The sequence below is a fragment of the Lissotriton helveticus genome, chromosome 8 (assembly GCF_964261635.1).
Source record: "Lissotriton helveticus chromosome 8, aLisHel1.1, whole genome shotgun sequence".
Classification (NCBI taxonomy): Eukaryota; Metazoa; Chordata; class Amphibia; order Caudata; family Salamandridae; genus Lissotriton; species Lissotriton helveticus.
The window spans coordinates 71,424,919-71,440,045 of NC_136069.1; the positions used below are offsets into that span (position 1 = coordinate 71,424,919).

The window sequence follows — 15,127 nt, forward strand, 5'->3', positions numbered from 1 at the left end:
AGAGTGGCCAAAAACAATCAGGCCAACAAAAATGCACTGCGACACCCTAGCACATAGTAATGAGGAGTATAAGGTTGTGTCAGAGTGCGTGAAGTCGACGTTTCGATCCCTTTATCACAATACTGGGATCATCTTCAGGACAAGACAGAATGTTCATGAGACTGGGGCCTGTTAGTCAAGGACCTGTATCAGTCAAGGAAAATTAGCTGCGTTGTGGTCTGCAAAGGCCATGGCTCATAAGTGATGGGAGGAGTGTCCTGGATGCGGTCTTGGCAAGGTTGTTGTAGTCAAGGGATTGATCCGCGTTAGTCAGGAGTGGTGCTAAAAAGAATAATGCCAGCACCCTAGGGCGAGGTCATGCTGACCGGAGTAGGTGGTTGCAGTCAAGGAATTGAGAAATTTGCGGTCCAGATAAGGAAGGAGATGCTCCGGTGAATGGGGCAAGCGCTTGGTCGATGTGAGTGACCTTCTGAAATGGCGGTGGTGGTCAAATTCTGTAAACCACAACATTGATAGGACGACTCTTGTACTGGAGTGCTGTTAGCTCAGTACAGTGCTGGCTCTGTCTGCTCATGATTGCCTCTGCAGACATTTTATCTACCTGACAGAAACGTTACAGAACTGTGCTTAAGTTATCAGACTATGTTTAAAATCCATAATATTTGTATATTTCTTGTGCCAAAATATTTTGGTGGGAAGTTTTTTTTTTTATCAAGGTATTCTGAAAGACATTTCCACATTTCCTAGTCATTCGGCTGACGAGATTTTTCCTCTGATCACAGTGGGTTAACCAGTGATGTGTGTGGCCAAAGGTTTGATAATGCAATTTTCTGCGATTGTCCCAGAAAGCCCCCCAAAAAAGCAGTTTTTGAAGATGAGCTGCTGGTGAGGTAGTTATTCTCATGATTGAACTGTACGGGTTTTGTCCTGCTGAAAAGGCAGCTGCCATGTGCATAGGCCAAGAAAGCTTTCTGCCTCACATTAGCATGTACTCACGGCTGAATAAGCCTGTGGTAAATAAAGGCCGAGATCCATTCGCATGAGATTGATTTCGCTTGATTTCCCATTATGAATGCTCTACTGGCGTTTAAGCAAGTTCTAACCAGTGCATCTTGTTTGTCCTCTGGTATTGGATGGTGGCCCTCTTTTAGCTCACACACAGCATCCTTTTACCTAACGACAATCCTGGGTGCCTAGCCACCAAAGTTAGTGTTCATTTTTGGTTTCTACGCAAGGCATCTACTCTCATTGAACGTTAGCTATCCATGCACACTACGTGTTTTGTTTTTTCTTTATATACTGGTCAACTCCAAATCTCAATGCTCGGGTGTTTTTCTTGTTAAGAAAATAACTTTACATTGTATTTTTATTTCCCCTGAAAGATATTGATGTTTTACCTGTGATAGCTAAAAGAATGCCATCAGTTAAGAGGGTAACCTGTCACATAAGGAAACTAATGCAAACTGTAAGTTGCTATCTTCCTCTGTGTTTGCTAATGGGAGATGTATTCTTCCACTAGGTCTTGGGAACACCAACAAGGGAGCAAATAAGAGAAATGAACCCAAACTACACTGAATTCAAATTCCCTCAAATCAAGGCACATCCCTGGACTAAGGTAAGTGCGTGCATACAGTTCAGAGTGTGCTGCAAACCAGGGCGTAACAGTCAGTAGACGGGCGGTCTTTTAATCTATATAGATGTGTTATACATCAGTTAGATAGTGACTAACAATGTAAACAACACATTCGGAGATGTATGCATGTAAGTAGTGTGCTTGAAATTGGCGTATATGTAAGCAAGAACGGACCTGGAGAGAAATGTCATAGCTCGATGAATAACAGACGCTAATAGTCTTAGACTTCATTGAGGAAACAAGAAATGGGTGCAGGTATCCAACAATACCTCAATCAAAGAGAACAGGCTCATACAAACCATATTTTAACACCATTCGATTACTGGTTTGTGTAGGAGAAACCAATTGTTTTTTTTAAAAGAACCCTCACCCACCAATCTAGTGGGGGTGGCAGGCTTCATCATCGGGTTCCCACTAAGGGTGCCGAGTGCACCCGGGTGTGCTGCGACGCCTGAATTACAGCGGCCTTATTACTGCATCATTTTGTTGTTGGAGAATAAATTCTTTTTTTCTTTTTTATTGGTTAAATAGGCTTTTCCACTTGAGTGCGGAGTTCTATTTTTTGATGCTCGAGGCATTTCATACTTAAACCTTCATAAATTTTGTCGACAAAAGTTTCCAGACTAGATTTGCAGCATTTTTTAACGGATATTAGGGATTCTAAAGCTATCTTGGATTTATTTATGCCCCCAGAACTGAGAAAATAACCAAAATATAACAATATTTTGGGATTTCTTTTTTCTCTTTTGAAAAATGGCTGGGGGAAATGCTGTGCCAAAAAGAGCACACTTTTTTTTGCTTAAAAAGACATCACAGAAGGTGTGCTGTGCTAACATCATTATCTTACCAGCTTTCAGGAACAAGCAGAGTGGTTAGAAAAAATAGCATTTTTCAAAGTTGTAGCCCCTTATTCTTATTCTGTGGTTTCGATCTACTTGAAGTTGGTGGTGGAAGCAGATGTGAAACCAGTCTGTATACCCGGAAATCTACACTTTTCTGAAAAGTAGACAACATTCGGAATTCGGCAGGCAGTCATTGTATAGATAGCTTATAGTTCTCCAAACTAATCATTGACATAAAAGAATTATGAAAATAAACTAGAAGGTAATAGAAAAAAGTGACGTTTTTAGCTGTAATTTTCTCTAAGGGTAATTTACAAAAGTGTTGCACTGTTACATCAGTCAATCCCTTCTTATTGCAGAGATATATATATAGTGTTTGGTTCTCTAAAAACATGCAATGCCCGTTACCCAGAACTGAACTGCAGCATATAAATTTTCATTCTATACCGACTATTCATCAATTTATGTAGTACAATCTAATGAATGAAAAGTGGGAATGAAAGAAACCTCAGATTTTTTTATTTTTATTTGATCAATGTATTGAATTTAGGAATAGTTGTTACATGTGCAACTCTGTATTTAGGATTGCCCATTCTATCTGGATTGGGAGATGAATGGGAGGGGTCTGCGGATGGATACCAGTTAGAGGAGGAGGACAACTGATATGTAGATCTGGACTAGACCTCTCCCCAGATACTGGCTTGACCTGGTCTCTCCTCTCTGCTGTTACTACGGAGGAGGGTGGCTCATCGCAGTGGTGGTGCGGAGGGTAGCTGAGGTTCTCTACCTAACCCACCCTTAGTGGCAATCAAGACTAGTGTCTTGACAGAGGTGCTTCAGCCGGGTGTTGCCCCTTCCGAACCATTACTCCCATTCACTGAAGCCCTTACTGATGTACTACTCGGGCCTAGTCCAATCCCTGCACAGGGGCTCATGTGCATAGGACAATTGCCCACCGCCATCTCCGTACCCTATTGGACCACAGTTTCCTCACCCCACACCCTGAGAGCTTGGTGGTCCATCCCTCCGGCTCTAGAGTTAACCCAAGCGCATTCCCCACCACTCCACTGGACAGGGAATCCAAAAGGCTGGACACCTTCGTGAAGAGGATATTCTCTTCCGCCAGCCTGGCACTACAGTCTGAACACAGCCTGCCTTTTGGGCTGATACTCTCATGCCATCTTGGACGTAGTTGCACAAGTGCTGCTCAATTTTCTCAGACGATGCCTGAGCCATACTCTTTCAATTACTGACTGGAGGGACGCAGCCAAGTTCACATAAGGATGTGGACTGGATACGACTGGCTCACTGGGCAGAACAATGTAATCGTTGGTGGCCCTTAGGCGCAAAGCCTGGCTGAGAACCACTGGCTTTTCGGGGCATGTCCAAGTCTCTCTCATGGCATGCTCTTTAAAGGTGGCCGGTTGTTGTGAGAGAAGGCGAAATGTGCACTCGAGCCCTTTAAAGATAGCAGAGCTGCAGGCAGGCTCTTGTACCTTTCCATGGCATGCCAACTGCAGCCAACGTTCTGCCCCTTTCGTGGCCACGGGGAAGCTTCTAACAGTGTCTTTATTATTTGCCCAGCAACCCCAACCAATATTTTTGTGGCTGAGGACGCAGTTCCCTCAGACACGTTCGACAGGAAGCCAGAGGTTGAGCCAGTCCAACCCCCTCCATCCTCGCCAGCCGCAGGCTCCAAACCCCTTTCAAATGCCCTCCGACCATCATGGGCTTTCTGTGGGGGGGCTGAATTGCCATTACCTGCACCACTGGAGGTCAATAACATCTGACTGTGTGTTTTGCAGCTTGCCCTTTGTAACTGCTTAACCCCTGCCCCCCCCCCCCCCTTCCCAACCCAACATGCCACTAGCTGACCGAGGGCACCTCTCCTGCTATGTTAGGTGTTATCTCTCTTGGCCACAGAAGCTATAGGGAAGGTACCAGCATCAGAAATAGGTAGTGGTTGCTGTTCCCTCTATTTTCTGGTGCCCAAGAATAACAAAGAACTTTGTCTTATTTTAGATCTGTGCCTTAATCGCTTACTGAAAAAGGAGAAACTTAAAATGCTCATGCACTGGGGGCGTGGCTTGGTAAGCCAACATGGTGGACGTGCTCCGAGCCGGCTCCGTCCAGTCCGCCGTTTATCCGACTTATATCCTGGCAATCAGGTCTGATTAAGACCACAACTACTGTGTCTGGGGCGCAGCACTGGCTCCTCTGTCGACTGGCGTTCTTTGAGAGCTGGGTGCCGCCGTGGAGCTGAGATTTAGCGGCAGCGAATGAGAGGCCTGGCCGGGTGCGGAGGGCCTGTGAGTGCGCAGCGGCGCCACTGAGGAAGATCCGGGGCAGAGTGCGAGGCTGGGCCTGACCGGTGGACCCACCGGGAGGCGAGTGGCGGCCTAGCATGGCTGACCGGCAGTATTGAATCGTGCGGGGGCCCGGCGAATCAGGCCTGCTGTGGTGAGATGAGGGGGCCATTCGGTCAGGTCGGACTGTGGCAGTAAGGAGGAGTGCCCTGCGAGGAGGGGAGCGGCTGATCCGGGGACCTCTTGGGGGTTGTAGGGTGTGAGAGTTCAGGCGGCCGGCGATAGGGGAGACGGGCCTGCGCCTCAGGGTGCTCTCCTCCCTCGGCGCCGTGGTGGGGACCGGCGGCACCTTCGGAGGTTAGTTGGCTGCCTCTCCCCCCCCACTCCCTCACCCCCCTTTTTCCCTCGACAACGCATAGCGGTCTCCTGGGGGTCCGATTGTGGCGGTGTGGGCCTCCCCCCTTGTGTCCATCTTCTGGGTCTCAGCGGGGATCAAAGGCCGGGCCGGGCCGTGTTAGGGCCGCTGTGGCTGCTCTGGCCCCCTCACCTGGACACATCGACTCTGCTGGGGCCTCAGTGCAGGAACTTGGCCCACCTTTACCACCCCCCCCCCCCCCTCCCATTTGCACAGACTGAGTTTTCCAGGAAGCGATGGAGCTGGGGGAACTGCTGGAGGCTCGGCGGGGTGGCACCCGCCTCAGAGATACTTTCCCGGGCCTGTTGTGCCTTTGGCGCAGTGGTGGCAGCAGGGCATCGGCGGCACTATCGGGCCACGAGGCTGGGAACTGGGGGTTAGGTCGCCTGCCTGCATCTCATCACCCACTCCGGGACTCGCTCTGGCCCCTGATTGTTGCTGGTGACTCGTGGGACAGGTCGCGGGCATGTGGACTGGGCCGCTGGTGTTGCTCGCCGGGGCCTGTGGGTGGAGCTCGGCTGTGTGGCCTTCGCCTGCGGGTCACTGAATGCATTGTATGGGGCTTGCCGCATAATACAGGCTGGTCCGCCTGCCCAGGTGGATCTGAGAGGGGGGGGGGGCTGTCATGGGGCCAGTACGTGTTGACATACATTCGGTGCTTAGGTCGGGCCGCGGGAGGAGCTGCGGTAACCAGTTTCGGAGCGTGTCTGGGTCGGATCGGTCCTAAAGCGCAGACATGACCAGGGACAAGGGAGGCGGCAGCTCTACTAAGCAGGGGCCGATCGATAAGTGTACCGGCCGGGGGGCGGGGTCTGGGCCCTCTGGGGGCCAGCCGGTAGTGGTGCCGGACAATGCAGCCCTCATGGCCGCTATCACCCAATCCAGGGACATGTTGGATGCAAAGGCAGGGGCAGTCGGAGCGGAAGTTATGCTGCTGTGGCAGGACTTATGCAGCTTAGTGTTCTGTGTCACTGAGGCTGAGACCCGAATCTCAGGGGTGGAGGACGACGTCACATAATTGAAGCGGAAGGTGGCTGCAATGGAGACCGTCCAAAAGAACATTACACTTAGAACGGAAGGTGCGGAAGGACAGGCCCGACGCAATACCCTCCGCTTCATTGGGAAAGGTAAGGTTTGCTATTTCTTGAGATCCGCTTTGTTCGTGCGCGTAAGGGGGGGGTAATGTTGAGGGATCAAGTCGTAGCTGGGTCAAGTGCCACATGAATAACCAAATAATAAAAGCTTAGCCTACGTATTGGAATGTCCGTCTGCCAGGCTATACAATCCGTAGAAGGGTGTAAGTGGGACAAGAAGCAATTTACCTGGGTCAACTATCAAATCTGATGCCTCTGAGAAAAGCTTTAGAATGCTGAGGCAGCAGGGACCGCTATTTATTAGGTTTGAAAGGTATAACAGCACATAACGATTCAATTTTCATGTCCGGTATCCCATATAAGGCGGGCCAAGGGTTCAATGACCAACGCGAAAAGGAGAGGAGACATCACTGCCTAGTTCCCCGACCAAATGGACTCATCTGACATTGCTCCATTTATCTGTACTCGGGCAGTTGGATTGGAATAGAGGATTTGCACCAACCACAAAAACGGTCCCAAATCCCTCACTGTCCAGCACTTTAGCCAAATAGGTCTAGTCTCCCGTATCAAAGTCTTTTTCACAGTCCATTAACAGTAAAGCTAACGGAGCTGGTAATTTATGTTGATGGGCCAGTGCAACATGCAAAAGTCTCAGATTGGGTCTCACACTTCTAGTGGGCATGAAGCCAAATTGGTCAGGGTGGTTTAATGAATTAATGTCTGCCCACAGGCGAATGGCCAATCGCCAATATCTTCACCTCTCCATTAATAAGAGAGATAGACTGATATTCTGAGGAGGAGAGAGATGGGGGGTGGGGGTGTCTTTGGTATGACTATTATTGTGGCCTGATCTAGCTCTCAGGGAAGGGAGCCCCTTTGTCTTGCGTCCTGGTAAAGCACCAAGAGATGAGGTGCCAGGATATCTTTGTATTTGGAGTAAAACTCCATTGGGCCAGGTGTTTTCCCAGTGGCCAACTCGAAGATTGCATCTCCAATCTACTCAAGAGTGAGTGGCTGGTCTAGTTCACGCCTATCAGTGATAGAGAGACTGGGTAACGATATTTCATCTAAGAAGGGTAAGGTTTGTTCAGCCTGGGAATTGGGTACAACCCTGTAAAGATTATAGTAGTAGTCGGCAAAAACCTGGTTGATAGCCAAAGTAGAATTGTGTACTATTCTGAGCATCCGCTAAATCCAGCCTGCCAAGGGTCCGGAGGCTAATCAGTACAACAGTTTACTGTTTGTTGCCTCCCCAATTGTATATTCTAGCTGTTGACGCCTGCCAGAGTTGCTTCGCCTTTTCAAGATAACAGGCTCTGATCTCATCTTCAAGCCTACTGAGTTCTCTGCTGATGGCTCCCCATCTGAACCTGGAGAGTTGCTGCTCTAGATGGAAGGTCTGAGTATCTAGTTGGGTGACTCGGTTGAGCTGTGCTTTTTCCTTTTGCCCGATGAGAACCCTAGCATGTCCCCACATGGTGGCATTGCATACCGCCCAAAGAACATCCATGGAATAGACGGACCCTGTGTTTGTGTGGAAATAGGCCTCGATCTCCAATGTGATGGCTTGAGTGTATGCTGCATCCTGTAGATACCAGGCATTGAGCATCCATATAGTGCACCTGGTGGCATCCGGCACACCAATGCAAAGGAGTAAAGGGACGTGGGATCAGATATGCCTCGTGAGAGTATCTACACCAAGGGGACGTATGTGGTATGTTTCATTCTAGGATTCTCCACACTCACTTAACCCTAAAGTGGACACTCGTTTTTGAAAAGAGGTAGTTCTCAGTCGCCTAGCTTCCGAGGGGGGGACCTGTATAGTCCCACACCAGTTCCAGAGCTGCATTGAAGTCGCCTCCTATAATGGTGTGATCTTGAGGCATCAGAGTTATAATCTTGAGTAGCGTGACGAAGAAGGACTTGTGTGCTATAGGGGAGCATAGAAACAAAGGATATTTATTGGGCTGCTCTCAAGTCGTACCCGTGACAGCCAATTACCAACCTTGTGGATCTGCACAAGTTTAACCCACCATTTAGGGACAGGTGCGTTGTACCAAAATTGACACTCCACTGGACCCTCGGGCTTATCCAGCGTGATAGACCCTGTCAAATCCATATTGGTTAGGAATGGACACTTGATGCCCAGCAAGCGCGTCTCCTGAAGCATTAAGATTGAAGGGGGAACATGCTGGGCATAGCACATCACTACTGCTTGTTTAATCCTGTCCAAAAGACAGTTTTTGTACCAAGATAACACACTCTATGGGGCCATGGCAAGATAGGGAATCTATGAAGCATGCAGGCAAAGAACGTACTTGGACTATGGATAGGGTTAGGCGACGAAAGTAGAGTACATGTGATGTGGTGCAGTGAAGCCATTCCTTTTATGGTTCTGATAGGACTTAGTGACTTTCTAAAAAGGAATAAAAACCAACAAACAGATAAGCCCCCATATTCTGTGGTGGCAATCCCATTACTCCCAGTTCCCTCACGCCATACTTTCCCCCACCCCATACTCCGCTCCCCCACTCTGTACTCCCCGCAAACCCCGATTCTCCCCCCCCACCAAGCATCTGTCACCCTAAACAATAGTCTCAAACTTATAAACAGGGTCTTAAAGGTATGTGTGGAGTGGTGGACCGCTCCGAATAGTAGGATCAATAGAAATAAACTTCTGCCTTATTTCTAACAAGTGCATGCCTTTCTGTGCCAATCTGTAGTTAGACTTTTGGTCCCCGGAGCTGCTGCCCCGACCACAAACTTTTAAATGGGAGAATGTGTTCGGCTCAGTCTCCCTTCACTGCTTGGTTCAGCTTGCGGACAGTCTTCGGCCGCAGTGGGACCGAGAGTCCTGAGCTTCCAGAGGGGGAACTGTGTGCATAATGAGTCTTCTGCGGTGGGATCTTGTAAGGACCCGTCTTCGATGGTTACTCCCAGCTCCATCGGCCCCGGAAGTTTGACCAGTAGATGGAAGAGAAGTTCCAGCCAGACCTGCCATATGTTTTCCTTCTGTGCTGCTTCAGGGATGTAAAAAAAATGAGTCTTGCCTTCAAATATCACTTTGAAGACATCTGGGAATAAAAGTGCGTAGGAGATCTGCAGGATCCGTTTTACTGATTCATAGGACCTACGCCAGGCCTGCACCTCTCTTGTACAATCCGGGAAGATCAATATTATGGAGTTCTGGCACTGGAGGTTTGGATGTGAACAAACTTCCCTCAGGATAGAATATCTTTGAAGTTGAAAAAATGCACAATCATCGGCCTGCGTGTTGCACCAGGAGGGGGCTTAGGAGTGAGCGCTCTGTGGGTGCGCTCCACTGCGAACCAATGCCGGAGTTTATCTGCTGGCATCCATGATTTGAGCCATTCCTCTTAGAATTCGGCTGGTCGATTATGTTCTGCATTTTCAGGAAAGCACACTAGGCACAAATTATTCAGTTTGGGCCGATTTCCCGCATCTTCGGCTCTGTGGTTGAGTTAATTAATATGAGTGAGGAGGTGGGTGAATTTGGTTTTGAGATGTATTACCTCCTTTTTCAGCTGTTGAGACGGCCCTCTGCGATACTGCTAGTTGCATTTCTTAGGTCTTGGCGAAGAAAGGTAACATCTACCCTCGCCTCTCCTTTTTTTGTTTCCACCGTGTTCAGTGATGCATGGATAGCTTGGAGAATTTTTTTATAGGTCATCGATTGCTTGAGTAGCTTTATCCAATCTATTGTTCCTTGTATTAGCGTAAATTGGTCTATGCGTGGCTGGAAGAGATAGGGTTTAGTTGTCTTGTCTTTCCCCATGATTAGATGATGGTTGAACAAAGCTAGTGAGCCAGGGACTTGGGCTGTTTTCCACAGACTGCAGTAGCACGAACTGATAGGTAGTAATTGGAATGTGCAGGACTCTGTGGCAAGGCTCAGGCAGCCACCAAGCGTGATAAAGCAGGTTCATTGTAGAGGTGGGGCCGCAATATCGAATCCCATTTATGCGTGCAGTTAAGTGTGGAGTCAAGCTTACTGTCTGTGCTGGTTACAGCACCCACGTTCTCACCACATGTCCTTTGAGCGGCCAAGTATCACCAAATACCAGGCAGAATATCACTAAAAGCACATGCACCACATCCAGCCTCTAGATCCTCTGCTCCCTGGCTAGCACCGGCCCTCCACAAGTGGTTGGAGGCATCCCAGGCAAGGAACAGATAGGTGAGTGTGTCTCCAGGCTCGATTCATCGCGAGTCTAATGTCTTGGGACACATCCGCAAGAAAGGGAGGGGGAAGGCGGCCAGATCACCCCCAAATTCTCTATCCATGATGACACACTAAGATGGGGCTGCAGAGCTTTGTGTAGCAGTACAGGTAGAGTCACTCCTCTGCATATGAACAGGCCATTAAAAAAAGTTTCTCAATCCCCTGGGCATCGACACCAATTTGAGCGTCTTTGGCTTGTAAGGTGATGCACTTGCCAGGGCTTAGACCCTCAGTCACACTCCTCATCTGATCCTGGACTCCTCACAGTAGCCAAGCGGTGTAGTCCATTTAGTAACCGGCAGATTCCATTGGATACAGGAGCACAGTGCTGGGCCCAGTGTCCAATCAGTCCTCCTAAACACCAGGGAGCCCCCACCCACTGATCCGCAACTGGAATTCAGGTACGTGGAGAGTCAAGCTACCCCCGGGGGTCAGTCAGGGCAGGAGGACCAGAGAAGCGAGCACAGGGAGCCTCGCCAGTTCCAAATGTGGTCCTCTTCCTCAGCCCAGTTTGCCACTCTTCCGATCGATAACATGGAGGTGCCCCCTCAGTACCAGCGTGGTGGGGATGCAACCCTGGGGCGAAAAGCATCTAATGCACTGACCTTCAGGGCAGTGCTTGGAATCCGGTGGTATATGAGTCCCGTAGACGAGCTGCTCACCTCTCAGCGTCCCAGTCCATTGTAACAGGCCATGGACGCATCTGCCATTTGGAGCACGTCCATGGAGCACCTCGCGTGTACCCGGGCAGCCTCACCTTCTCTGTGGGTCTCTTTCTGCTTCCTGCTGGGCACAGGTATTTCAGTAACGATGTTATGGGTTCAGAATTGGCAAGGCGTCAATGGGGATGGCGGGGAATGACAGAGGGGTCCGAAGCACTCTTGGAGTGCTACTGCCATCTTGATGGCCCAAGCCCCACCCTCCCCCTTTTAAATTAATGAAGTTCCTGAATCCTCTTCAGCTGCCCTTCCTGAGATAGATCCAGTAACCAAAAGGGCCACCCAATATACCTCGAGGGACTGGGTACATTCAATAAATTCTATACAAACGTTCCTCAAGGAATTTGTTTCAATAAATATCAATTATTACATTATTTCATGCAGTCACAAAAAGAGTGAACAGTAAGATCATTACAACAGGGAAATGTTCAAGAAAGTTGTATTTTATAACCAGAAGTAAATTCAATTTTTCCGGTTTATAACAACACTGTCACTGCTGATTTTTCACAATTTCATAGTAGTGGAAGCCCCTTTTGTTAAATGATACGAATCCTCATTTCATGAACATTGCTCCACAAACAGATACAAAACGGGTGTCAATCGGTTAACATTTCGGTCTTTCATTGGTCACATAGATCCATAAGGCCATCCTCAGGACACAGTGTTGCTCAGTATCCAGATATTCCTATAGAGTAAAACCAATATATATAACAATGAATAACCCCTGGGTTCACCAACAATATCTGTATATCTTCTGCCCACACCGCAGTCCAACATCAGTGACTGGCCTACGAGGCATACCTACATACTAAGACAAGCCTTCATCTACAATCACCAAAGTGCCACTCATGCAAATCATAATAACCAACACCAAAAAACAAGAAAAAACAATTCCTTACTATATTCACTTTTTCTTTCTTCTCCTTGTCAAAACCAATTGCTGTACAGAGATAGAAATTCCCCTTAAGCACACATGAATTCATGGCACATTAAAGAAATGGGAAAACGCTACCACAAATAAGGTATTCAATCAGTGGCAGTCCGGTCTCACAAATTTCTTTAACTGCAGGAAGAGGGGATAGCATTAGTGACCGACGCCCACAACAACCAGAGTCCATGTTTTCAAGCCCTGTATCATCCATTTACTTACATGGTCCAGGGAATCAATCTCCTAACTCACGGCTCCTCTTCTTGTTCGAGGTTTCTACGCGACCGCTCACCTAGCGAGTAAAACTTAAACCTCATTCGCGTATGGTGACGTCACATCGTGACCACCATCTTGGCAGTAATAAACGTCTTGTCAGTAATAAACATCTACTGATTTACATTGTATCGGTTTGTTAAGCAATGTTCATGAAATGAGGATTCATATCATTTAACAAAAGGGTGTTACACCACTATGAAATTGTGAAATTCAGTAGTGACAGTATTGCTATAAACCCGAAGAATTGAATTTACTTCTTGTTATAAAATACAACTTTCTTGAACACATCCCTGTTGTAATTATCTTACTGTTCACTTTTTTTGTGACTGCATGAAATAATTTAATAATTGATAATTATTGAAACAAATTCTTTGAGGAACGTTTATATAGAATTTACTTCCTGAGATGGAGTCACATGCTTCACACCCAAGTCTATCTGCTAAAAGGCCTAAGCCACTGTTTTTGCGCTGGCAACAGTTTTCACACAGTTTTAGATTTTAGGAGCTAGTCGATGTAGGTGCAGCCTTGTTCAGTGTACTGAGTTGAAAAAAACCGGCAATACCAATCAGCACAAAATGGGGCTGATCACACAAAAGAAGGATGTTCTCACACCTGCTTCTGTACATGGGTCTAAAGGACACCTTGCATATCACCCTCTACTGTTCCATGCTCACGGGAAATCCCACATCTACCTTCCCTTCTATACAGAACCAGGGTCCTGGCTTGTAACCCCCTTCTGCACATAATACCAGGTATCCTAACCACTTTTGCAGCCAAGCCAGAGAACCGCACTCCTTTCTGTGCACACCAGCAACAGGAAACGGTGCAATTCCTATCCAACCACAAAGTCAAGTCAGTACTATTAACAGTAGACCATTTTCTTGCACACGTAAATACTGCACATGCTACCACTGTACACCAAATACCGATCAGAACCCAAAACGATTAACTGCAACACCATGTTTAACATCTCAGACACAAAACTCTTGTATCAGAGACACCCACCATTAGACTCCAGGATGGAGAAGAAAACCACAGCTCTAGCACAGACAGTTATCTTGGATGCTGCCACAATAATAGTGTGCCTGCTAGCAGTTAATATGAAAAAATCTAGTGGAGAAATGTAGACATGTTCGACTTAAATGTCCACAAATGTAGCACAATTTATTTGTAAAATATAATAATGAAAAGGCTGGTGATGTTCCTGACAATTGATTGAGAGGCAATATCAAGTTTCCTACTATTGTCTTGTGAGCTTCGAGACAGTTCCATTAACAAAAGTATCTCACAGCACATACCAGAAAATATATCTGAGTTGTTCTCCTCAAGACAGAATTCCTCACAGGTTTGAAGACAGTTTGAAAGTTCTTGACTGCGATCCTGCCCTTCACGCTTTCCACTGCATTAGTTCCTCTTCCCTATGACGTCTGTGATCTCTGATGGAAACCTAGCTAGACCCGCAGTATTACTGTCTTCGCTTGCCCAAGATGGCGGATTGTCTTTGTCGCCTGGTGGTGCATGGCACTGTCATGAGCTGATAAAGCTCATCATCAGAATATTCTTGTGGAACAGGCAAGTAGGCACCTTCATACGTCAATGCAAAGCAGGTTATCATTGCTTAGAGAACCAAGTGTGCCAAGCTCCCACTACCCTCACAGCAGGGATTGCAGGGCCCTCCGCTTTAATAAAAACATAAGATTCACCAGTCCTGCCTCTTACAAAACTACTGCACCCATAGCAATGACACGAACACTCACTGCCACAGCAGATCCTTTGATAGTCTGCTGAAGAGTTCATGCTTATTGTAGCAGGCAATAAACAACTTAAACCTCTAAAGCGACTGAAGTGTTTGCAGTAGCTCCTTTTAGCTTTTGTCACCTTAGGCACTACAGTTGCTGACAAGCTCCATAATCTCCAGAGCTAGGGCTTGCCTCCTATGACATTGGCTACTAATGGCTCCTTAATGTTGCCTGTTGTACATCCAGCAGTCCGCAAAAGATGTGTCTTCATTTCTCAATACTAGTCCAGCAGTCATTAGCTGTACTTGTGTTGCTTTTGACTGCGTGTTGTGTGATGAAATACACTAATAGGGTGTTAGAAAGGCGGTTCCCGGGGCGGCAGAAGATGTCTGACTGACCACCCCTGGACCCCCCTCTCCTTCGGGAGATGGCCGAGCGTTGGTAGAGAGGCCTCCTGGGAGAGGTTCCTCTCCTCGAATCGTAACAGCAGAGCAATCACACGACTACAAAGGTATACCACACAAAAGGATAACTTCTTAGGATCTTTATCAACAGTAAAAGATTGGTTCTCTCGGCAATATGTACAAGCGGATCGAGGGATCCGTAAAGTCTTGGTTCCAGGGGGGAAAGGGGTAGCGGGACAGTCCTAGTACCAGCCTGGTACGGGGATACCCTACGCACAGCTCTCAATCCTTGAGCTGGGGGGTTCCGTAAGGTCGGACCGCGGCAGCGCCAGCAGGACTCCAAAGATGGTTTCAGCGAGGTTGGGCCGCGGCAGCCCCACAGGACTCCAAAGATGGTTTCAGCGAGGTTGGGCCGTGGCAGCGCCAGCAGGACTCCAAAGATGGTTTCAGCGAGGTTGGGCCGCGGCAGCGCCAGCAGGACTCCAAAGATGGTTTCAGCGAGGTTGGGCCGCGGCAGCACCAGCAGGA

At 47.9% G+C, this 15,127-nt stretch overlaps 1 protein-coding gene across 2 annotated transcripts in view; it reads left to right on the forward strand.

The window, feature by feature from the left end:
* GSK3B (glycogen synthase kinase 3 beta) overlaps positions 1 to 15,127 on the forward strand; it is a 601,292-nt gene that overhangs the window by 509,697 nt on the left and 76,468 nt on the right. For both annotated transcript variants that reach the window (XM_078656649.1, XM_078656648.1), the window contains exon 8: positions 1,520 to 1,615. In XM_078656649.1, coding sequence (XP_078512775.1) covers positions 1,520 to 1,615 — 96 coding nt within the window. The remainder of the gene's footprint in view (positions 1 to 1,519; positions 1,616 to 15,127) is intronic.